The sequence below is a fragment of the Diabrotica undecimpunctata genome, chromosome 6, assembly GCF_040954645.1.
Source record: "Diabrotica undecimpunctata isolate CICGRU chromosome 6, icDiaUnde3, whole genome shotgun sequence".
NCBI lineage: Eukaryota > Metazoa > Arthropoda > Insecta > Coleoptera > Chrysomelidae > Diabrotica > Diabrotica undecimpunctata.
The window spans coordinates 29833716-29858300 of NC_092808.1; the positions used below are offsets into that span (position 1 = coordinate 29833716).

At 32.4% G+C, this 24585-nt stretch overlaps 1 protein-coding gene across 3 annotated transcripts in view; it reads left to right on the forward strand.

The window, feature by feature from the left end:
- The first annotated feature begins 3113 nt into the window (after window positions 1-3113).
- put (activin A receptor type 2 punt) overlaps window positions 3114-24585 on the forward strand; it is a 140795-nt gene continuing 119323 nt past the window's right edge. For 2 of the 3 annotated variants that reach the window (XM_072534545.1, XM_072534543.1), the window contains exons 1-3: window positions 3114-4029; window positions 9715-9911; window positions 17212-17371. In XM_072534545.1, coding sequence (XP_072390646.1) covers window positions 3936-4029; window positions 9715-9911; window positions 17212-17371 — 451 coding nt within the window. In that variant the 5' untranslated portion in view covers window positions 3114-3935. The remainder of the gene's footprint in view (window positions 4030-9714; window positions 9912-17211; window positions 17372-24585) is intronic. The other variant, XM_072534542.1, reaches the window with a different exon arrangement.

The window sequence follows — 24585 nt, forward strand, 5'->3', positions numbered from 1 at the left end:
GTCAGTTTTTATAAAGGTGGTAAATTATTAAACGTTGCGCGATTTTTGTCATTTTTTACGATTTTCATAAGATCAATAAAATGTATCACTTTCATTGACTGGTCGTAGTGGAATTTCCATTGTTGGAGCCTAATCTTTAAAATCTATAACATAAAATTTCGATTTTAAGTTATGGCAACACATATAAGGCATTTGAAATATGCAAATAAAAACGCAGAATTTAAACTTGTACATTACAAACGATCGCACATGACGGAAAATGATCCACGAAGACGGTATTGAGTTGAGTTTGTAGCTGAAGTTGTGTAGTTTTGAAAAACGTATTTGTGTAATTCAAAAGTAGCAGTTTTAAATGTTTTAGATCGTTTGTTATCTGAAAGTTTAAATTCAGCGTTTTATAGGCATATTTCAAATGCCTCACATTTGTTGCCAAAACTCAAAACCAAAATTCCATGCTATAGGTTTTAAAGGTTAGGCTCTAATAATGGACATTCCATAGTGACTGGTCAATGAAAGTGATATATTTTATTGATCTCCTGAGAATCATAAAAAATGACAAAAATCGCGAAATCTTTATTTATCTAATAGTTTTATACATACATACGAAAGCTACACTCTTCAGATTTAAAACGCATTTTGATCTTTGTCGATAGGACACTCTGATAAAAAGATATCGAATTTTTACCGTCGACTTGATAAAAATTTTATTTAAAATTGATTTCGCGTGCGTAACTGTTATTTAAAATCACCGGTAGCTTCAAACGTTATTTCTGAGAAAACGGTTTGTTCTACATTCTACAAAATTATCTATATCAAAATTTTTTATTTGAAATATTTATTTCTACGACGTACAGATTCTTGGTAATTCGATTTTTTTCGTTTTTCCTCCCTACGTGTGGGGTTTTACGGGGTAACCGGGAATAGGAGTGGTAAACGTTTTTACATCTTTTTTGAGGTCCCAAAATGGACATTCTCAGCAAAATTCAGCTTGCTCGTATGATTTTTAGAGGTTTAATGACATTTTCGTCCTTGATGACTGCAGTCTTTGTGTTGCTTTCCAGTTAATTATTCATTTTGCTATTTGGTAGTTACCTATTTTGTTTACTTGTCCATTCCATATGAGTTATCTTTTGGTGTATATCGTCAATAACAGCGTTCTTCTGTCGTCTTTATTTGTGATTTTTCTGTTTTGAATTTTCTTGCTGGTCTTCTGAAAAAGTCCAATTCTGTCGCTTTTATTCATTCTGCCATTTTCTGTACAACGATTGAATTGCCAAACCCTGCTTTCGTATGTGAGTGAGCTGTTAATAATCGAATAATAAATATGCAGTTTTGTTTTATTTTTTATAGTTTTTTGCTAAATGACTTTAATGCTTCTACGATTTTCCAAAAAGTTAAAGACCTTGTTAAAAACTAGCCAAAAATAGATCACCCGGAATAGATAATCTCCCAGCTGAACTAAGTATATAAACACGGTGGCCACGATACCATAATGGGACTAAAGCAGCTCATAAAAGAAATATGGACACAAAAATCCCTCCCCAGTGATTGGAATGCTTTGCACTATACAGAAAAAGAGGTATCTTTGAATGCTCTGACCACAGAGGAATTACGCTTCTAAATGCAGCATATAAAATATTTTCCACAATACTATGCCACCGTATGGAATCATATGTAGGACGAATAGTAGGAAAATACCAGAGATTGTAAATCGATAATTGATCAACCCTGAGACAAATTTTAGAAACAACACTGGAATGAGGCATAGATACTCATCACATACGTATAGACTGCCTACGTCTCCGTAAATAGAAGAGAAATGTTCAGAGCAATGAAAGAGCGAGGAGTACCAAATCACTTGGTAAATTTGATAAAACTAACTGTTGCAAAAGTTTAATGTAGAGTACTAATCCAGGGGGAACTGTCCGAACCTTTTAAAACAAATGACTCTATACTATTCAAACTGTATACTGATCAATAAAAAGTAATACGTATTTTTACGAACATGCATTCAGCGTGGCCTGTGTAACGGTTGCATCTCGAAAGCGACTAGAAGTTTCCGGCGATATCGAGTGCGAGAGAGAACAACCCGTCACGTAGGCGAATTAGAGGTGGGACTACTTTAGATTATTCTAGAATAATACTTTTGGTATATATATGTAACGATGGTATGAGTTAGTTTAGTTGATAAGATATTTTCGTGTAGAAAACTTATAAATAAATGTATTGATATAAATTCGAACAGCTCGTTTTATTTAATCTCGCTACAGTATATCACAAATCACAACTGCCGGTTCAATATATAACAAATAAGTGCAAATCCTTGCTTATGCTGATGACATCAATATTGTTGGGAGAACGGAAAACGCTGTACGACGGACGTATGTAGCACAAAAATAATCGGCTAAAAAAATAGGTTTATTAATAAACACCCACAAAACAAAGTACATAAAAATAAGCACGCAACCACAAGTCCTACGGCCACTTGTGATAGAAAACGACGTCATCGAAGCAGTGAACGTGTATATCTGGAATATACTGGGATATCTTTAACACTGAAAATAATACTACTGCAGAGATAAACCGCAGAGTTTGCAAGGCCAAGAGATGCTATTTTGGGCTCAATATCCTTCTTAAATCCTCAATTATATCGAGACGTACAAAGATAAAACTCTACAAAACAATAATACGCCCAGTACTAACATAAGGTTCAGAGACCTGGACTCTACCAAAAGTAATGAAATCATGTCAAGATGTTTTGGAAGAAAAGTACCCACGTAGGATTGTAAAGCCAGAATTATGATGATGACGATTTTTCAAGTCGCAATCATTCTAAAGGTAATCATGCTTTATCATTTCTAGTGTTGTGGATTTGTGCGTCAAAGTAATTATACCTTTTGGCTTTTGTGTAAATTAAACATTAAGTAGTCAGTTATTATTAAACATTAAGACAGTTTCTGTAATATTGCAAAATACATTAAATAAAAATATAGGTATTTCCCTCTAATAATTCTAAAGGTTGATACTGATTTATTATCTAAATAAAACCATACATTCAAAGTACCTAATAAAAATACTTTTAATTTTATTACTTAAACATTGGTTTGGCTCATTAAAAAAAGTTAGTGTTTGGTTATTATTTGCTTTACGTAAAATAATCTGCAATTGTTAAAATTAACAATTATATGAAATACTACAGAATAAGAACATATTTTTATTATATGACTATAACCAAAATCACAGAAGAAGCCGGAATTCAATACTTGGCGTCGGCGAGACCATCAGATCGACCCAGTATGAATAAAATCGGTGATAAAATCATTACCTTGGGTAAAATAATAAAGGCAAGTTGAAGCGTAGCACTGATTCTGTTAGCTTTCTTGTTTAATATAGACCCAAGAAATGGCAGACTATTCTTCTATACTACTAAACTGCACCGTCCAGCACGGTACTATACATTTTGTATAGGGGATATACATTTTTATTATACCAACTTTTTATATCAACTTTTCATTTTACCCTCGTAAAATACTTTCTTCACAATCGATTCTATTCAATTCGAATGGTTAATGGTTAATCTTTTGTGTTCCGTGTCATTTGTCGTTCGAGTTCTTCTGAGCTGAGTCTATTTTCTAGACTTCTGATCTAACTGATTACTAGTGATTATAATACTCGCCTATCTCTGCACTAGTTGTAAAAAGTGTGTAATGTGATTTAAGTGAAAAATACGCATTTGTTGAGTTTTTCAAAGAATTTACATACAATTTGATTATTTTGTATGGAGATTATGACTTACTAGTGTTTATCTAACGAAAAGTGAAAATGTTCTTTATTTTTTCTATTTGTTATTTTTTACTGTCTTGACCTGGGCTAAGTTGTTGTCCATGTTTGATTTCAACAAAAATAATACGCCACTTTTTCTTTAAATTTCTATTATGGGAAGAAACATGAACTGCGACATGATTTCACTGCAGAAGGCCCTTTTGAATACATGCTTGGCATATTTGGTTTTGTTACTAATACAAAAAGGTATGTGATTTTACATAGGTCATCACTTTGTTTTAACTTAACATGGTATCATTTTATCGTAAATTAAGAAAACTATAGCAGGTTTTGGTATGTAAATTTGAACATACCCTTACTATTATTATAACATTTGATTTTTAAGAAGTTTTGAAATGTTATTACACTGTTGCTTTTGCTTGTTTTGATTACAAACTTTATTGTCAAATTTTTCTTATTATTGTATTTAAGTACATTTTTGGATATCTGACAGATTAAATAAATAATTCAGCTATTAAATAGATATGGAGATTTCAAAGTCCTTACAGATATTTTAATGGTATGTATAAGAATAAGAAAGCCACAACATGAAAATGCAATATATAAAACAATTTTTCAAGAAGTATTTTTTAACCAAACTTTTAACAAAATCTTTCAGTTGAAGTTATTTCTGTGAATTGAAAAGACAATCATAGGAAAAAAATTCAGTTTTGAAACTGAATACCATTTACATACTTATATTACTAATATGCAACTGTGAGTCATGGACTTTAAATGATACAATAACAAGTAATATCCAAGCCATACAAGTTTTACTCCTCCCTGTTGTATATCACTATTGTAACTTAAGATTGTTAATAAGCAAATGGCAAATTTAACATGTTATCCTAAGCTAGAAATGAGTGTAAGGCTAGAAATAATCAAGGGAAGTTAAATGGACACTAAATCTTAAAAGACATAAAAAGTTACCCAAAACTTTTGTATTTTAAACAATAGAATTAATATAGATTATTAGTTTTTTCCATTTTATTTCTATGTATAAAACAAATGTTTTTGACATAATTTTCTACATATCTTAAAATATGAAAAAATTCGCTAATTAAAAATAAAATTACACTTTTATGTGATACCCATTTCTTTTAAAGTCTATCTGTTTGCAACTGATAGCTCATTACAAATACAAATCTTCCCTAATCTGCAAACAGCAGGTAAAGTGGTATAATATCCACTGAAAATAATATCCTCTCCTGTTGAAATGTAGTTTTACCTATTATTTTTCAAAGAGTCCACCCTGTTCAAATAGAAATAACTATAAAAACCCATGGATTATGTACCTAACAGGTATAAAATCATGGGTCAATGTTGGAGAATCAAAAAGATACAGATTTATATGTTAAATACAATTAATCATAAAGTGGATACATCATATTGATATCTAACATTCAAGCAATGTGCATAAATTAAAAACTTACTGATTTACATATAAATTATAGATTTCTATCTCTTCCTCTTCTTCTATGTCAGATTCGTTGTGATTGATTATTATAGATCGACAAAGTTCTCCAATGTTATTATCAACAGTCTTTCTTCTCTTTTTTTTTATATGGTTTATGCCATTGGTCCAGTTATCTTTCGTTATGTTTCTATAGAATTTGATAAAAGTTATTTGACATTCTTCAATTAAAAAGTTGTATTGTATCTGACCATTAGTATTGGATTTAGTTAACAATGATAAGATGCCAAATGTAATACTGTTATTCCTTTTGTTTTTGCGATTTCATCAATGACATATTTTTTATAGTACAATTTATGTTGCCTTGCAATTCGCAATAATTGCGTTTTAAGCAGAGTCTGATCATATTGTATTTTTTTTTGCATTGGTGCCAGTCAATTATAGACTACATGTCATTAAAAAAAGGCCACCTAGAATTTTATAAGAATTTTTCAATAATTTTAAGTTAATGCAATTTATTCTATTGTAACTAAACTCCCACAATGCAGAATCACTTTTAGGCACCTCCACTGGTGCTGGCAGATCAATTAAGGGTAATAAGTTTGCAGAATTGATATCAGTTTTATGACTTCTGAAAATGCACATGTTGTTTGTACATTGTTTTTCTTGGAATATGGCTGTTCCGTTTTGTTCAAAGAATGAACTTGTGCAATTTTTAAATTTAAAACTATGGCGTAACTGTGATTGATAATGTAATGAGTCAAAGAGAAGTGGCCAGACAGCTTAGTGTCAGTCATTATGTGGTCCAAAAAACATACCAATGATTTGTAGAGATTGGATCTCAGGAGTGATGACCAGAATCAAGCGCGAGAAGAATCATGACAGCCAGAGAAGACTGCTCTTTAATTACTTCTACAGTTAGAGGAAGATTGAGAGAATTTGGTCTAAGAGCTAAACAAGACCTTTGCTAACAGTATGATGGTTCTTTATGTAACTTTTCCACTAATTTTGATTGATAGCTGGCATTATCGAAAACAATGACAGCATTATTTGATAGAAAATTCAATACCTGAGAAAATTAATCTTTAAAAACATCAGAGTTCATTTCTTTATGGTAATCTTTAGTGGATTTTGAAACGAACTCAAATAAACATGCTACAATGTGTGTGATTATTAATCTTCAACCCTTTTCTGCGGGAGCATTTAAACCAGCAGAATCAGCTTCTAAAAAGGCTTGTCAAGAACATAATATTTTTATCTACCCATACTTTTGAAACGGTATGATCTCTTTAAATAATTTCCATAACTTATCTTGGCTAAAGTGAGGAAAATTATTATCTCTGATTTCCTTTAATATTGTATTCAATGTAGGAATCTTGTTTAAATAGAATGAATTAAATTTTCTCCAAAGGAGGTTTCTATGAAAGTTATCGATTTCCATTGGTTGTTTTCCTTCATGTCTTTTTGGCTCAGTAATGTTTCCTTGTTTTCTTTCACTTAAAAATCTGTAAATGGTTTCCCTAACATATGTCATACTGGAGCATGTAGTTACTACATTATTAACCACTGTTAAAGGTTGTGGATGAACAAGGGAGTCTTGAACATTTAATATAATAGTTTTTTCTCTCTTAATGCATTGACTGAACTACTACCAGATAAAATGGATGATATCAAATTCGTCACAACTCACAACTTTTCCTTACTCAGTCGGCAGGTAGGCAGTTACCGCAAAGATGATTTGTAAAATATAATAGTATAGAAAAGCCTTATAAATCCAAAAATAGTACTATTATTAAAAGAAAGAAGTTGTTTCATGAAAAAATTAAAGACTGGAAAGATAATTAATAAAAATATTTTTGAAACTTATTATTTTATTTAAATAATAATATTTTATTGACGATCGAACTATTTCGAAGTATTTTATTGCCGAAGTAAATATGCCGATTTTTATAATTTTATTTGATATTTTTTTCTGACGTGTTTTTCTGATGTCTTCAAGTGAAATGTTAATCTAATGTATAGTTTATTTAATCTTGAGTTCCTTCATAAGTTTCAGGCTAAAACTTACTGGCGCCCATTTTATTTTGCAGTTTAGATGTATACAGTGTTTCTTATTTTTCAAACTGTTATCGAATTATTATCTATCATTTATCAATATATTTTTGATTTTTTGTTTTTCTCTACTACTTTATACCGTTTTCTAGAAAAATCAATTTGGAAATTTTTCTTTTTTTCGTCATAAAAATTAAATTAATAGGTACCTTAATTAATTTTATAAATTATCTTTTGTTTCAATAAATGCAGTACACAACTCGTTAAAAAAGTTTGGGAAAATAGGAAAGCAAAAAATCAAATTGAAATAAAATTTTAGTTAAATGGTTTTAAAAACAAAGTATTTATTATAATGCAACGAAAATAACACAAAAGAACAAGTATCAATAGATTCTCGATGTGATGACCATTAATTAGTCTCTATGCATAAATTTGTCCTTTTGCTTAGAGAACGCCGAATTCTAGCAAAACTTATTAGAAATAACTCTTGCAAGTTATTTCTAAATTCGTTGAAAGCATCTTGTATCCTTAGACAGAGTTGTGCACGATTTTGTATCGGAACAAAATAAACAAATGCTTTTATGTAGCCCCAAACACAATAATCGCAATGATTAAAATCCGGCGACCTTTCTGGCCAAGCAATTGGACCGCCTCTTCCAATCCAGTGGTCTTCGTAGTTATTACCAAAGAAGTTTTGTACATTCCTGCTAAAGTGGGCCGGACAGCCGTCATGTAGAAAACATAAATTTTTGCCGAATATGTAAAGGTACATCATCTAAAGAATCAGATAATACATTTTGCAGGAAATGTAAGTAATCACCACCATTTAAATGAGCAGGCAATTCAAGAGGCCTAAGTAGATAATCGTTAACTACTCCTATCCAGACGTTTATGCTTAAACCTATGCTGATGCTTAAATTCTTGAACAATGTGGGGATTATCACCAACGTACGACTAATATTTATGTGCATTCTGCACATTAAAAATTTAATTTTTTGTGAATATAGCTTTGTCGCAAAACAAAATGTATCTGAAAAATCTTTATTTTGATTTTTCTGATTTTGTAACCATCTACCGAATTTTTCATGAGCAGGAAAATACCCTTGTAGTAGTGCTTGTACTTTTGTAAAATGAAAAGGATACAAATTTTCGTTGTGTAAGATATTTCCTACGAAATATTTTGAAATTGTGGGATATATAACAGATAGTCTTCGAACGCTAACTTCTGGATTTTCCTCAACTTCCATTAAAATAACATTTTCATGTGCTGCTGTTAAATCATTATGTCGCTCTCTTTCATTATTTTTTGGGACCATTGAACCGGTTTTTCTTAATTGTTAATAAAGAGCTGTAAATGTTGAGTGAGTGGGATTACGATTGGTGAGGTTTTCAGGGTATCTATGTTGTGCTTCTCGAGTGTTATACCTCATTTCGCCATAAACTAAAACATATCAGCGTATTCCTTATTAGTAAAAACCATTTTTGTTGAATTGAAATAAAAAACTAAAAGATAAACTTCGCGAACTGACCACAATTTGACAATCAAAAACGTAGGTTATACTTCTGTTGACCAAGTTGAATATTGATTTAACTTTCATGACGAAAAAACGAAAAATTTTCAAATCGATTTTTCTAGAAAACGGTGTATCCTATCGACTTAGTACTTTTTATTACTAGAATACCTGAAAATTTAATAATGTAGTATCATGAATGATAAACAGGTAAAGACAAAAAAGTTATGCATTAAAATAACCGTTAACCTACCCAAAACGGACGCCTATGATCGGTACTAATAATTTGCAATTAATGAAATCGATTCAACTCTGGAGGATAAATAATCGTACCAGTTTTAGTTTTTCTATAAGCGTTCTGAAGGTATTAAAAAAAACTAATTTCAAGGCGCCATCTTCAAAGAGCTTTAGCTCTCTTAGGAAGCATTTTCGGACTAGGTGAATTGGTTGGGTTAAATTGACTTACGATTATCTGAGGAATCTGTGGGAGGAGATTTGTTTGTCAGGAGAGTTTCTGAACACCCTGTATTTATAGACTACGGCCTACAAATCCTGAAAACAATGTACTATTATAAAATTTTAAAACACTGCAAAATAAATCAATAAAGGTCTTTTATTTTTAAGGCATATTTGTATAGTTTTTTTAATATTTCCTTTTTAGTACAAATTATCTAGGTCAATTTCTAATGGTTATTTACTTGCGATACTTACGACTTGTTTATGTTGGGCCTTGTTGTTTTTCTGCAACCAATTTTACTTTTTAATGTTTCACTAAACTACATTCGAGGTTCTCCTGGAATACATAAATAAATACAATTTCAAATAGCTATAGATACAAATACGAATTATTAACAAAGTATTTGTTCAAATGACTGATTTAGTCAAAATTAAAATTTTTTAAAATATTTGTTTTAGAATTGGTGTTGGTAAAAGCAGCTGTTATACCGAATTCCTCGTCTGCCTTACATTGTGAGTATTATAATAATACTTTCAAAGACAAGCCTGCAGATGCTGGTGTAGCTGAAGAAATATGTCCTGTCGATGACCAGAAACATCATTGTTATGTTTTGTGGTCCCTTACAGAAAATGGAACAGTTAATGTTTCTTTAAAGGTACAGTATAGTTTTATTAGTTTTACCTTCAGTCGACTCTCGATAATTTGAAACTCAGGGAACCATAGAAAAAGTTCAAATTACTAAGGGTTACTAAGGCTCAAGTTACTAACGAGTAAGGGAGGAAACTATTTAAATACACAAGAATTTAATTGACATTCGTGATTTATTGTTTGAAGAATTTGTACAATTATATGAATGTTTATGTTGAAAAGAAGTTCGTAATTTTCTTTTGAGTGAGCGACTTACATCTATCATTGTCCAATAAATTTTCGGTAGTGGTGAGTGCTGAGAAGAAATCGTCAGTTGTGTCGAATCAGAGGGCGTAGGAGCGTAGGTTAGTAAGAGATCTATTTGTAGTTCTTAATTTTACTGAAATTGGTAGTTGCTCTTCTTCGTTTTCTTCCTCGTCCTAATGCAGAGGGGCCCAATTCAACATCGATTAGGTTATCATAAACGCATAAACACTAATGTCATCCGGGTACCATAGTTAGGTAAATTTAGAATTTTCTAAATGATTGCAGCGTTGCCATTTCTCCAGGTCTTATCAATCATGATCATCTTTCAGCTCTGGTGAAGAGCCTATGAGAGAATAATGAAACCAGAATAAAAATTCTTCTTCTTTTTTTTCCTCTTTATAAGCAATTCTGCTTGTTCATTGGCGAATTAATACCTCTATGGAAGGTTGTCACTCCATCTTTTGCGCGGTCGTCCGATACTTCTTCTGCCGATTGGTAACTTATCTCTTGCTATTTTGACGACACGGTTCTCCTCCATTCTGCTTATGTGGTTATTCCATTATTTTTTTTCTATTTTGTGCCCATTCATTTATACACTGTACGCTACATTTTCTTCTAATGTCTTCACTTCTCTTTCGATTTCAGCGTAATTCCTGTAATTCTTCTCAGTACTCTCATCTCTGCAGTTTCAGTAGCCTTTGCGTTGTGGCTAAGTCGGGTCTTGTTTCTGAGGCATATCTTACACTGTCTGAGTCTTACGCTAGCTTTATAAATTCTTGACTTCATCTCAGTGTTAATGTGTCTGTTTCGCCATATAGTGTTATTAACTCGTTCACTGCCACTAATTTTCGGTTGGTTTTAGCAAGGAGTCAAATCATTTTTTCGCATAACAACAGTATTTAACAGCGGCTCTTTTAAGAGTCGTTGACACTGGAGAATGCGCGGTGTTGGCTCTTATAAGAGCCAGCGGCAGTGAACGAGTTAAGGCCTCCTGCCAGTCTATTTGCTTTTTGTACTTGATCTCTCACTTCTTTGTCCAGGTCTGCATAGCTAGACAGAGTAATTCTCAGGTATTTTATTTCCATTACTTGTTGTAGAATAAAAATTGAAAGCCGTAAATCCAACCCAAGTTAGTATGGGAGTCCGTCAAGTAGCAATCTTCTTGTGAATAAATTAGTTTCTCCTTACAATTTGATGATGATAAGAACACTCCGATAGAATAAAGGAGAAATATCTCCTGAATTACTGGATAACAAATCTTGGCAAGGCGGTTCAAGAAAGTTTGTGATCGATGAAAACATGACTTTATTTTCCTATAAACCTAAGCAAAATAAGACAGTTCTTCTACTTTCTATACATTTTTCTGGAAACATCCATCATGAAACAAAGCCTGAAATAATCCATACACATACGGCAACAAAGGCGACTGAAGGTACGTTTGACCAAATGTCTCAGATCATTTGCTGTAATAGGAAGGGTAGAAGTTGGTTGCTACGCATTTTTACAATATGATAAATATTACACAAGTTAACGCTTTGATAATCTACTATACAATACAACTAAACACAGACAGGATTCATTCTTCGTCTAGCCATTCACGTCCACATCTGAACATAATCCTCTTCAAGTCTTCCTTTCCATTGTTTTTTATTGTACGCTACTTGTTGCCAATTTTTCCCGGCAGTCCTTTTCAGATCATCTGTCCATCTCATAGGAGGTCTGCCTCTGGGTCTTTTGTGTTGGTATGGTCTCCAGGTTAAAATTGATCTGTGCCATTTGTTTAGATCGCTCCTAGCTACATGTCCAGCGTATTCCCATTTCAACTTTAATTATTTTTGCACCACATCGGTGACTTTGGTTTTCTGTCGTATCCATGTGTTTGTTTTCTTGTCCTTAAGTGATATACCTAGCATTGCTCTTTCCATCGCGTGTTGAGTGACTAAGTATATTCATATTCTTTTTTGTGATTGTCCATGTTTGTGCCGCATAAGTTAATATCGGAATAATGCATGCATCAAAAACTTTAGATCTAAGATGTAATTGAATTTGTTGATTTCTGAGTATATAGTTCAGTTTACCGAATGCTGCCCAAGCTAACTTTCTTCTTTTTATTTCTTTAGTTTGAATTTCCCTATTTAGTATTATTTTTTGTCCTAAGTATATATATTCTTCAACTTTTTTCTATAACTTTATCGTTTATTATTGTCACGGTGTCTTCGGAGTGCATGAATTTTGTTTTGTTTAAATTCATTTTCAGTCCTATTTTAGAAGATTCGGTATGTAGTTCTAAAAGCATGGTTTGCATTTCTTGTAGGTCAGTAGCTATCAGGATTATTTCATCTGCAAATCGTAGATTACTGAGGTAGCGGCCATTGATGTTTATTCCCTTATATTTCCAATTTAGGTTTTTAAAAACGTCCTCCAAAACTAAGGTGAACAGTTTGGGTGATAAAGTATCTCCCTGTTTGACTCTCCTGTTTAATGGTACAGGGTTCGTGTGTTCATTTTCATTTAGGTAGTATGTAGCTGTAGCTTGGTTCATAGTTTCTTTTATTAAGTTAATATATCTGCTGTCTATTCTACAATTTTGCATTGCGTTTATTACGGCCGTGTGTTCTATGGTATCGAAAGCTTTTTAGTAGTCTACAAATGCTAGGAAAACTGGAAACTTGTGTTCGTTACATTTTTCTATTAATATTTTTGTGGTTAACAGGTGATCGGAAGTTGAATAGCCTTTTCTAAAACCTGCCTGTTCATATGGTTGGTATTCGTCTAATTTCCTTGTTAGTCGAGTAGTTATGACTTTGGTGAGTATTTTAAACAGGTGTGACAGTAGGCTGATGGGTCTGTAGTTTTCCAGTTTTCGACTATCACCTTTCTTGTGTAATAAGATTACTTTAGAGTTGTTCCAGCTCTTAGGGACTTTGCCCTGATGTAAACAACTGTCCACAAGCTTAGTTACAATTGCAATTAGTTCCTTACCTCCTTCTAATATCATATCTGTGGTAATATTATCTTCTCCTGCAGCTTTATTTCTCTTCATATTTTCCAATGCTGTAGTTACCTCTGAAATTGTTACTTTTGGCATTATTTCTGATCCAACATTTTTTATTAATTTCCGTGCTGGTCTCATCTCATCATCTTGTTGATGTGTTCTGTAAAGTTCTGTGTAAAATTCTTCTATTCGTGTCAGTATGTTTTCTCTAGTTGTAATTTCATTTTCGCCTTTTCCCATTAATGATATCATCTGACGTCGTCCTAGTGTCGGTCTGAGGCATTTCATACTCTTATTTTTTTCAATAGTTGTTGTTATTAATTTTTCGTTTTCTTTTCTTTTTTGTTGTCTGATTCCTTTTCTAATCTGCCTATTAAGTTCTCTATATTCGTCGGTTCCCCTTTTGTTAGATTTATTTAAGATCTTCCTTCTTTTTATTTGTTGTAATATTTCTTTGTCTAATTCATTGTATGTTGTTTTTGGTTTTTTCAGTTGCAGACGGCTTTTATTCACTGTTTCGGTAATAAGGTTATTCAAATCATCAATATCATTGGAGTTTATCTGCTGCATGCTAACTTGATTTAATGCATGCGCTATCTTTTTATTAAATTCACTATTTTTGATTTCTTCAGATGTCCATTTGTATCTTATTTCATGTATTCTTTTTCTTTCTAGTTTTTTGTTAATTATTAGTTTTGTTCTTATTAGTCTATGATCGCTTCCTAGGTCAAACTGATTTAATACTGATACGTCTTCTACTGGTTTATATTCTTTGTTAGGATATAATCTATTTCATTCTTTGTCTTTTATCGGGGCTCATCCATGACCATTTTCTGCTTGGTTTTTTATTGAAAAAGGAGTTCATTGAGTACATGTTATGTTCATTTATGAAATTGAGAAGCATTTCTCCTCTATCGTTTCTTTTTCCGTAGCCATAGTTACCAATTAAATGTTCGTAATCTTCCTCTTTTTTGCCCAATTTAGCATTAAAATCTCCTAATAGTATTTCGTAATTTGCTTTATTTGTATCTATAGCTGTTCTTATTTCATCATAAAATATTTCTACTTCTTCATCGTCGTGGCTTTTGGTCGGAGCGTACACTTGGATCACTTTCAGAGTGGTTCTTTTATTAATCCTGATGATGAGATATGCTACTCTGTCTGATATGGATTCATTACCCAGACTAAATTTTACGCTGAAATTTCATGGACAATTAATAAAACCATGGTAACAAATAAGGCTACAAACCGTACCAACTTTATTTATAAATTCTAAAAGAGAGTCTTTCCACGCTCTTGCATTTAGCAACTGTTGCAGAAGACTGCCGAGGTCCTGAAAGGAAATGAAAACAGACTGCAGTTTGTGCCCTACTGTCTAATGCCGACAGTAATAGACGGTTATAACTGTTATTGTTCCTATTTTTGTAATTGTTATTACATATATTGTATGATGCAAAAGTATGGAATAAATTCATTATATCAGAAACAGACCACTTTAAAAAAATGTTTAAACACGTCAATGTTATTTTTGAATGGCCATCTATTGCTATATATGTGTTCAATATTACGTCAACCGAGGTGACGGGAAACCTCATTTGAAAGGTCTCCGAATCGCCTTTGCAACGTTGTATTATTCGAATATTTATTTCTACAGAGTTAACCAAAATTAAGTGCTACTTAAGTAAAATGGAATTACAATAAATATTCATTGAACTAAATTACGCTAAGAAAGAATTGACTGCCTATTTTGCTCACTGCACCCAATACGTCGGGCTTAAAATGAATATGACAAAAACAAAAACAATGACCAAAACAGGCGATCTCAGTCGTATAACTATAAATGGCAGTGAGATGGAACAAGTCCAGAAATATATCTACCTAGGCCAAATTCCGAAATTTGACAAAGAAAACCAAAGCGCGGAAGACACTAGAAGATCAAGACTGGTGCGGGCAGGATTTGGAAAACTCAGTTGGATATTGAAGAACCGTAAAATACCTCAATACTTAACGAGCAAAGTGTTTAACCAATGCATCCTTCCTATCATGACATATGGATGTCAAATCTGGATCCTAACCAAGGCTAATATGAATAAACCAGTCACAACAGAAAGGGCAATGGAAAGAGCAGTGTTAGGTATACGACTGTCAGATAAAAAGAGGAACGACTGGGTAAGATCAAAGACAAAAGTTGAGGATATCATAACAAAAATTGTCAAACTCAAATGGAGCTTCGCAGGTCACACTGCTAGACAAGAAGACCAACCTTGGAATGACACAATACAACATTGGAGACCTAACAAAGGTAGACACCAAGAGGAAGACCACAGATGAGATGGGTGGACGACATCAAAAGAATAGCTGGAACAAATTCGAAGTATGTTGCTTAGGATAGAGATTGATGGAAGGAGTTGGGCCTATGTTCAAAAATGGACGAGAGAAGGCTAAGAAGAAGAAGAAGAAGAATTTCAATAATAAACATACACTTTTGATTAACCTTCTAGAAATAAATATTCAAATAATTGATAGAAATAGAGCAAGTTCAATAGTTTAAATATAGCCTCAGGGATAAATAAATTAAATAACTAATAACTATTTGACCGATCGGGGGAAATTTCGCACAAATTTAAAAGACGGTAAGTAATTCCTCGATGTTCAAATGTATTAATAACATTTTATTTTGTTAATAAAAAAAATTAATAAAATTTGTAAATTAGTGCAAAAAACTGCTTTTTTGCAAATATCTCCGTAAATTATTTATCAATTTTAATTTAAAAAACGGGAAAATAAAGATATTCTTGATATAAAAAAATGATATAAATATTGTTTATAAAAAATCAAATTATGACAAATTAGTTTACAAAAAACGCAAGGTAAAAATACTAGTACTTTTTCATCTATTCGTCATCTAGTAACCTCCACCTGTCTTAAAAGCTTCAGATATCTGAGAAAAAATTTTCGACCTTTTTTTTTTAAAACCAGACTGGGCTAATAGTAGTTTGTCCTGTCTATATTACGAGATTATGTTTATGTTTATATTAATATTAATGTTTGTTTATTGTATCGTTTCTAAATATAATTGTTTGAAACTAATCCATTTTGTTTTAATAAGATTTGAAATAAAAATAACATAGTAGACCTAAATGAGTCGGTATGTGATTAGTGTTTACTTATGGTGAAGAAACGTTATCATTCTAGGATTACCCACTTTAACGTTGAAAAGTTGAAAGAAGACTAGACTGCGAGCAGCGAACTCACTCATATCTCATTAATGCAAACAATCGATAGGTCTGTACAAGTGTATGTACATGTACGTAAACACAAGAGTTCAAATTATAGAGGGTCATATCTCATTATGTACATGTATGTAAACAAACAAACAAACTACAGTTTAAATTGTAGGGAGTAGGGAACCTCCAACTTCAAATTTTGAATGTCGGAACTATTGAATAACACATCATTCATTCACCTTCAAATTACCGAGGGACTAATATTGTTACGTTTTTCTGTGGGTTTGAGGATTAAGTGAATTACACGTAGATTAACTAATTTTATTTAAACAAATACAAAAAAAAACAACTAACTAACTATATAAATAACAAATGTCTGATATATCACCTTACAAGATAAACACTTCGCTAATCGCTTGTAAACTGTCTTCAAAGTGACGCCGCAACTGTTTTTATACAGGAACAGATGTTCTAGATATCGCCAGCGAAGTCACGAACGTTAAGTCAGCACTTTCAACACAAAATTCCAGTAAGATATAGTGAATAAACCATTAATAGAACGACAGGTAGAATTTTCGAGATATTAAAGGACCGAAATTACAGTCACATAACAATATTGATTTTATTCCATTTATGGATTATTTTTCAAGGAATCGGAAAAAACTTCAAATTATCGAGATGCAAATTAAGGAGTGCCACATTATCGAGAGTCAACTGTATTGCAAATTAAATGTTATATACACAAAAATACTTTTTAAAAATATTTCTTATGTATGATCTGAGCATACATAGTAAGCTTGTAATGAGTTGTTCAAATATCGTAATTTTTATTTCCTTAGGGTTGTTTCGTAAATGGAGCTGACTGTGTCAACCAGACAAGATGTGTAGCTACTTCTGTAGCTCCCAAAAATAACCTGCTCTTCTGCTGCTGCGAGGGACACATGTGTAATCGAAACTTTACTTGGGAACCTAGACCAACTGAAGCTGCCCCACCAAGTAGTAAGTACTGTTATAGTCTGTTATAATAAATACGGCTTTGTCAATTGATACTGTATATTTAATACTCACAAGAATTTAATTAACAGTACTGTCACACTGTTTTTTACAGTTGCTTTTACACCACCAGATCTTCCTACTATTCCTCAAGTTATAACAAAAATTGTGGGCTTTTGTGGTAAGCACCAATTTAACAAGAATAGTGAGTTGGCTGATGTAGTGGCCAATGTAACAAAAATGAAAGAGATGAGAAATTAATTAAAACTCAGGAAGGATTCGCCCAATTTGTATGCCCGTAAAAGACAGTTACCTAGAAATGAATATGACGAACTGGTAGAATCAAGGACAAGTGAACAAGAAAATAAGGAACTGAAATAAGGAATGAACTAAAAAAATTGTGGGCGCCAGGAAAGTATCAATATTACTTCCCAAAGTCAATTATATTGTTGTAAGGGTTGCTTTAATTAATTTCTGAAAATAAGAGAAAAAATGGTACTAATAAACATACTATGTACAATCCAATTTAATCCCTATTTTGATATAGAAATCATCATCATCATCATTCAATCTTCGCTTATCCACTGCTGGACATAGATCTCCCTCATAATTTTCCATCTATTTCGATATTGTGCCTCGTGCATCCAATTCCTATGACAACGTTTTAGATCGTCATTCCAACGTGTTGGTGGACGACAACGCCCAACATAGCACGCTCAATCGCCTTTTGACACACACGGATCTTTTGAACTGTTCTCCTTGTCATGGTCAACGTTTAAGCACCGTAAGTTAACACTGGCAAAACACACTGATGAAACGTTTTTATTTTAAGGCATATTGGTATATCAGACGATTTGAAAATGTGGTTCAGCTTGCCGAAGTCTGCCCAAGTCAGTCTTATACGACGGAGAAGCTCAACGGTTTGGTTATCTTTTCCTATGCGAATCTCATGACCTAGGTATTTATAGGCCATTACTTGGTCTATGGATCTTGTTCCTACGCATATATCTTCGCTGACTACAAGATTTGTCATCATCTGGGTTTTAGATATATTTATTTTCAATCCCCCTTCTAGCGAGGAAAGGTAGAGCTGATTTAAAAGTTCTTTGGCCTCATCTATCCTATCAGCTATTAGTACAATATCAGCTGCAAACCTTAGATGGCTAAGCTTTTCTCCGTTTATGTTTATGCCCTTGTCGGTCAGTTTTGCCCTTTTACATATATATTCCAAAAGCGTAGTGAACAGTTTCGGCGATATGGTGTCCCCCTGGCGTACTCCACGTTGTATCGGGAATTTCTGGGTTTGACGATCACCCACTCTAACACTGGCTGTTGCGTTTCGGTATATGTGTTTAATTATATTTATATACCGATAGTCAATTCGGCATTCTGTCAAGGCTTCCAACATTTTTTGTTGATTTACGGTGTCGAATGCCTTTTCATAGTCGACAAATATTAAAGCTAGTGGTTTATTATATTCAGTGCATTTTTCTATAAGATTTTTTATTACCAGTAGGTGATCGTTTGTTCCATAGCCTTTTCTAAAACCCGCCTGTTCTATGGGCTGATAAAATTCCAATTTATTTTCTAGTCGTTTCGTAATTATTTTTGTAAATAGTTTATAAATATGTGAAAGTAGACTTATGGGCCTGTAATTCCTGAGGTCGGTAGCATCCCCTTTTTTATGAAGTATGATCATTTCTGCGTTATACCACTGGGTTTGTGTTATTGCTTCCTGCAAACGTCTAGTGAATAGTTTGGCAAGGACCTGCCATAACCTTTTTCCAGCCACTTTCAAGGCATCTGCCACTATTTCATCGCCTCCGGGGGTCTTATTGTTTTTCATTTCTTGCACTGACCTTCGAACTTCATTGGGTGTTACGTCCGGTAAAATTTCAGATCCCTGATTGATTATCTTTGGTACTCTCTATCGTGTTCATAATTTGAACGATATCCTCAATGATTTGCCCCTGATGGACATGCTCATTTTTTTTTTTAGAAAATTTACAATTAATTTAACCGTTATAACCCTTCACCTATTATTTACACTTGAAAACTGTTGAATATATTGGAAGCCCTGACTAAGAAAAGAAAGCAATAACCCTATCAACTAACATGTTACCCTAATAATAAACTGAATAATAAGAAAAGTATAAACTATTTTTTTTTTCAAACTGGTAATCTACTCGCCTACTAGAAGAATTATTTCTGCACTTCGGTTTTCGATTAAAAATATCAAAGCAAGTAAAATTGACTCTATTCTGACGGGCAGGATGCCAAAGGTCTATCTATATGTTAAAAAGAAAAAAATATTAATAACTCTCCTGTTATATGTGTATACAAATACCTGACAAACGAGATATTATGAGGGTGTTACAGCATCTCCTTATAAATAGTTAATGATTATTACAGTTTTGATTGATGCATTATTACAGTTGATTTATTACAGAAATTACAGTTAATTATTATTAGAAAGAATTTTAATGCCTTGAGGAGGAAGTTAGTAAAATTAAAATATGAAAAGGTATCAAAAATAAAGATTAATATTTCACAAACAAACAATATTGTTGAGGTCCAACCGCCGATTTCGAGTCTGTGGTATGGACGGTATTGGAGGAGTTCTCAATTATCCCAACTGTTGAACTGAATAGACCCAAATCCTCGTAAAAAAACCCAAAAAAAAAACAATTAAAAAGAAAAGGAACAAATCTTCTAGTCCCGTGTGATTTCTAATCTTCCCATAAGTGGGGCTTCTTGAGGGATTATCCAGTATGTAGATTGTCGAGATTGTGAGATGGCTAAAAAATATAGACCGGATTATTTTCCGATTTCATTATATATGAAAGAGGAGAGTGAAAGAAAAGAAAAATCAAGGTTTTTAATCTTGTATAAAGATACAGGTTTGCACAAAAAGTTGATTTAGTGAAATAAAAACTGATGGTTTGTGAAATGAACGTCTTGGTTTCACCAAGAAAAGAAACAAACCAAAATACACTCTTTTCCTTCTGATAAAAATAAAAAACCATATTCTCTAAACTTAATACTTCTTCATAACTTCTTTGTTAAAATAAATTCTTGATAAAAACTTGGTCACATAAATCAACACGCCATCTCAAGTGACTGCAAAAGTGACGTTCTTGCCCAGGCAAGACCATCATACCATCCTTAAGCAGTTGAAATACCTACATAGAGAGTAATGTAGTAGGTAATACGGATTGCCTAACTCTTGGTGATTATAAAAAACTATTGATTTTTAAAGTATAATTAGAAAGTGAGGAATGTTACAAAGTATGTCATTTGATTTATCTGCACTTGGTGCATAAACCTGAATAATATTAACGTTAAATTAATGGGGAACTCCTTGTTTGCAACAGCATTGCTCTGTCGGAGAGTGGTATAAAATTTGAAGCGTGGCAAGTTGCGCCGGGGGATTTTGGAAAACAGTGGTTTCCCATTGCCTGCCTCGTGTTTTCTCTAACACAGCGTCAGTCGTAAACATATGTCTGGAAATGAGAACTTCTCTTTAGCTACAGTTAAAATTTTTAATTTCGCTCATAGCACTCATTTGTTTTGTGTTTTATGCTTATTTTTCGAAACTTTTTAGTATACTTTTTCCATCGTCAATTTGCCAATCGTCGGCTTTTGAGATTCTTTGATGCCAATGCCGACCATTGGCGTGGAAATTAAGAAAAGGGATCAGTTATCAAACGCATATTTCAAGAAAAATCATATAATTTTTATTAATTTTTACATAATTATATTCAGGAAAATTTCTCAATTTTTGGGCACAAATTGTTTAAACAATTTTTTAAACAAATTCAAAATATCACCTTTTGTGCTCCAAAAAATATTTTTTAGGTTTTTGGGTGACTCTAAATAAGATCTATGTCATTTTTCTCAAAAGTTAATAGTTTTGGAGATATAGGCGATTTAAAATCCGAAAAATGCGATACCTAATATGCATTTTCGAGGCTTGAAAAATATGTAAATGAGTATTTTTGAGATTCAAGAGTATCTAAACTAAAGTATCAACATTGATTTTGGTGAGAAATCGGAGCAATATTTTCCGTAGCAGAAAAAGGTGATCTTTTGAATTTGAATTGTTTCCGGCAAAAATTTCCGGCACCCTTCAACCTTCGATTTGTTTAAACGGGGCATTTTTGAATAGGACTCTTCAAAGGACAGAATCAGTTTTTTTTTCAAATGGGAGCGGGCTCACAACATCGAATAAATAACAAATTAATTCTTTCAAATTAAAGCTTGTTAATTTTAGTGATTTATAAGAATATTGGACTTAGTTTTTACATAAACCATAATATTTTTTTACAATTATCTGTAAATAATGGCTCATCCTGTCAGAAAATTTTAAAAGATTGTCTATCCAGCAATTAAGATAGTCAACTGAAATTTAATTTTTAAACACGGCCTACTGTTAATGCACAAACAGGGCGAATCTTCAATATTTTGCTTCGAGTTAGAGATATCTGAAAAAGTTATTTGGAAAAGATGTTCCAAATATTATTATGACCCCACATAACAAAGTTTTATGTCAAAATTCGCACTTTTACTTTTTTCATTAATTGAAGAGCTTATTTCCAAAGTGTCTTAAATCCAAAATTTCGATTTTTTTAATTTTCTTTTTTTAAACTTTATAGATTTCTTCAAGTCTAGAATAAAGTTATATGTACCAAAACAACTTCTTATTTACCATTTAAAAGTGCATATGAAAATTGTAAAATTGTATAATTTGTATGTTAAATTTGTATGAAAATCTGTAATTTCATGGATTTCATTATATGGATGTAAGACACTTTGGAAATAAGCTCTTCAATTGTAGTCAGGATTCTAAAACGGACAGTTGGCTGTCCCGAGATGCATCTTTAGACAGCCAATTGTAGATTTAGGATCGAGATTACAAATAATACTGAAAAACTAAAATTGCGAATTTTGTCATGAAATTTGGTATGTGCGGTTACAATAAGTGGAACAACTTTTCCAAATAAGTTTTTCCGATTTCTCTAACGCGAAGCAAAATATCGAAAATTTACCCTGTTTGTGGATTCGCAGTAAGCCGCGTTTAAAATTTAAATTTCAGATGACTATCTTAAAAAAATGTGCACTATCAACATGTATGACTGTGCAAAATGTCAAATCTGTATGTATTTTAGTAGCTGATATATAGAGGTGTCTTCATCTTAAATGCGACACACTGTATAATAATGAATACTAGTGTTCAAGATGCATCGCGATAGCTGTAAAGAAATTAATTAGAAGGACTGAAAAGAATCGTCAGAGTCTTCTGAAGTCGAATCGTTCCCAGGTTGGATAACTATTGGTGCTATTGCCGGTAAAACAGGATATTCGTTTTCTATTTTTACAACATGATCTTCGCAATTTTTCCACACATCGCTATTAATGCCACTAATTATTTCTCGAATATTCTCAATGGCCATTGCGCTTAATGTTGGTGACTGATTATATTTTCGCAATCGTTTTTTTACGGTACCCCAAACCATTTCAATTGGATTAAAAATGCAATAGTATGAGGGTAATCGCAAAAGAGTATGGCCGTGCCTGCTGCAAATGGTGTCAATAACGTATTCGTTTTTAAAATTCCGACTTTTGATCATTCTAATTAATTCTTTCTTTACTGGAATCTTTTTAGGAACAGTGATGTTTTTAAGTTGCATAAATTTTAAAATTTCGTCCTTTTTCGTGTTATTATTAGGTATTTTATTTAATATGCGGGAATGATCCGACGCATTATCCATAACAATCACTGAATTCGGCGGAATATATAATTATATTCAGGGAAATCTCTTAATTTTTCACGAATCAGTTCTAAAGTAGGCACTCTATTTTCTTTGTAAAAATTGTAAACTGTTCGCTGAATAACGTCTTTTGCAGCAGTGTCAATCCTACCCAATTTTTTATTTGGTCGCTTTCGTTTTAAGGAATGATCTGTAACTGTGCCTAATTTAATAATTGTATATATCGTCTTATACCCGATTTTTTTAATACATGAATTCTCGAAACAATTGCATTATCAATTGTAAACTGTTCGCTGAATAACGTCTTTTGCAGCAGTGTCAATCCTACCCAATTTTTTATTTGGTCGCTTTCGTTTTAAGGAATGATCTAACTGTGCCTAATTTAATAATTGTATATATCGTCTTATACCCGATTTTTTTAATACATGAATTCTCGAAACAATTGCATTATCAGCCATCCCAATATTTTCTTTTTTCAAACACTCATACATATTTAAAACTATTCTTTGGGATTGTACGTGCAAATCTTTATTTTTTAATTCGGAGCTGTCATTAACATAATTGTCATTATTTATTGATAACACAGAAGTTGATGCATCTTAAAAAATGCCATCCTAGAAAAATATAATATTACTTATAACTTATATTACTTATACCTTATAATAAGCCTCCGCCTCTGCAAAAGGAAATATTTTAGGGTGTCACATAGCCAGACAAACAGGTGTTCATTAGAATTTACGGCTTTGCGCTTCGCTGTTGCCATAATGCATGAGTTTAAAATTAGTGAATATAACCTTAATACCATTATTAATATATCTGCAATTTTTCATGTTTCCAGGTAAGGTATAAAATCAATGAAATTTGGAAAAAAATAATACAATTCTTGAAACCGTTTTTGAGAACTTGGATTCTTAAAAGTTGTCTGATTTCTTAAAAGTCGATCATTATATCTATAAAAGTATTACCGCTAAATTCACCAACAGGGCAACGTCGAACGTTCAAATTCTCTCCAGACTACAATGTTGCCAATATTCGAAAATTACTTAGAATATAAGTAATATATACAAAGTTCACGGTTGCTTTAATTCATTAGTGAAGAGTCCATGGAAATATTAGTACCTAGTCAATTAATTTATATATATATTTTTTGAGAATATGTTCATATTATTTTTTAAGAGTGTCGTTCGTTGACTAGCAATTGAATAATAACGAATAGAGAATATTTTTTAAATATAACCTTAGGAATTTTAGGAAATATGTCTGACAACCTTGATTTGAAAGGCGGTCTCTTTGATACCAGAATGAGACATGTTTATGTTGGAAAATTATTAGTGGATGTACTATACCATCTTTGAAATGAGTAAAATCTGGCGAAAAACATTTGGAACTCCTCCAAAAATTTTGATGGTATACGCAGATGACTGCATGCTGAAAATGCGTGTGTTTGAA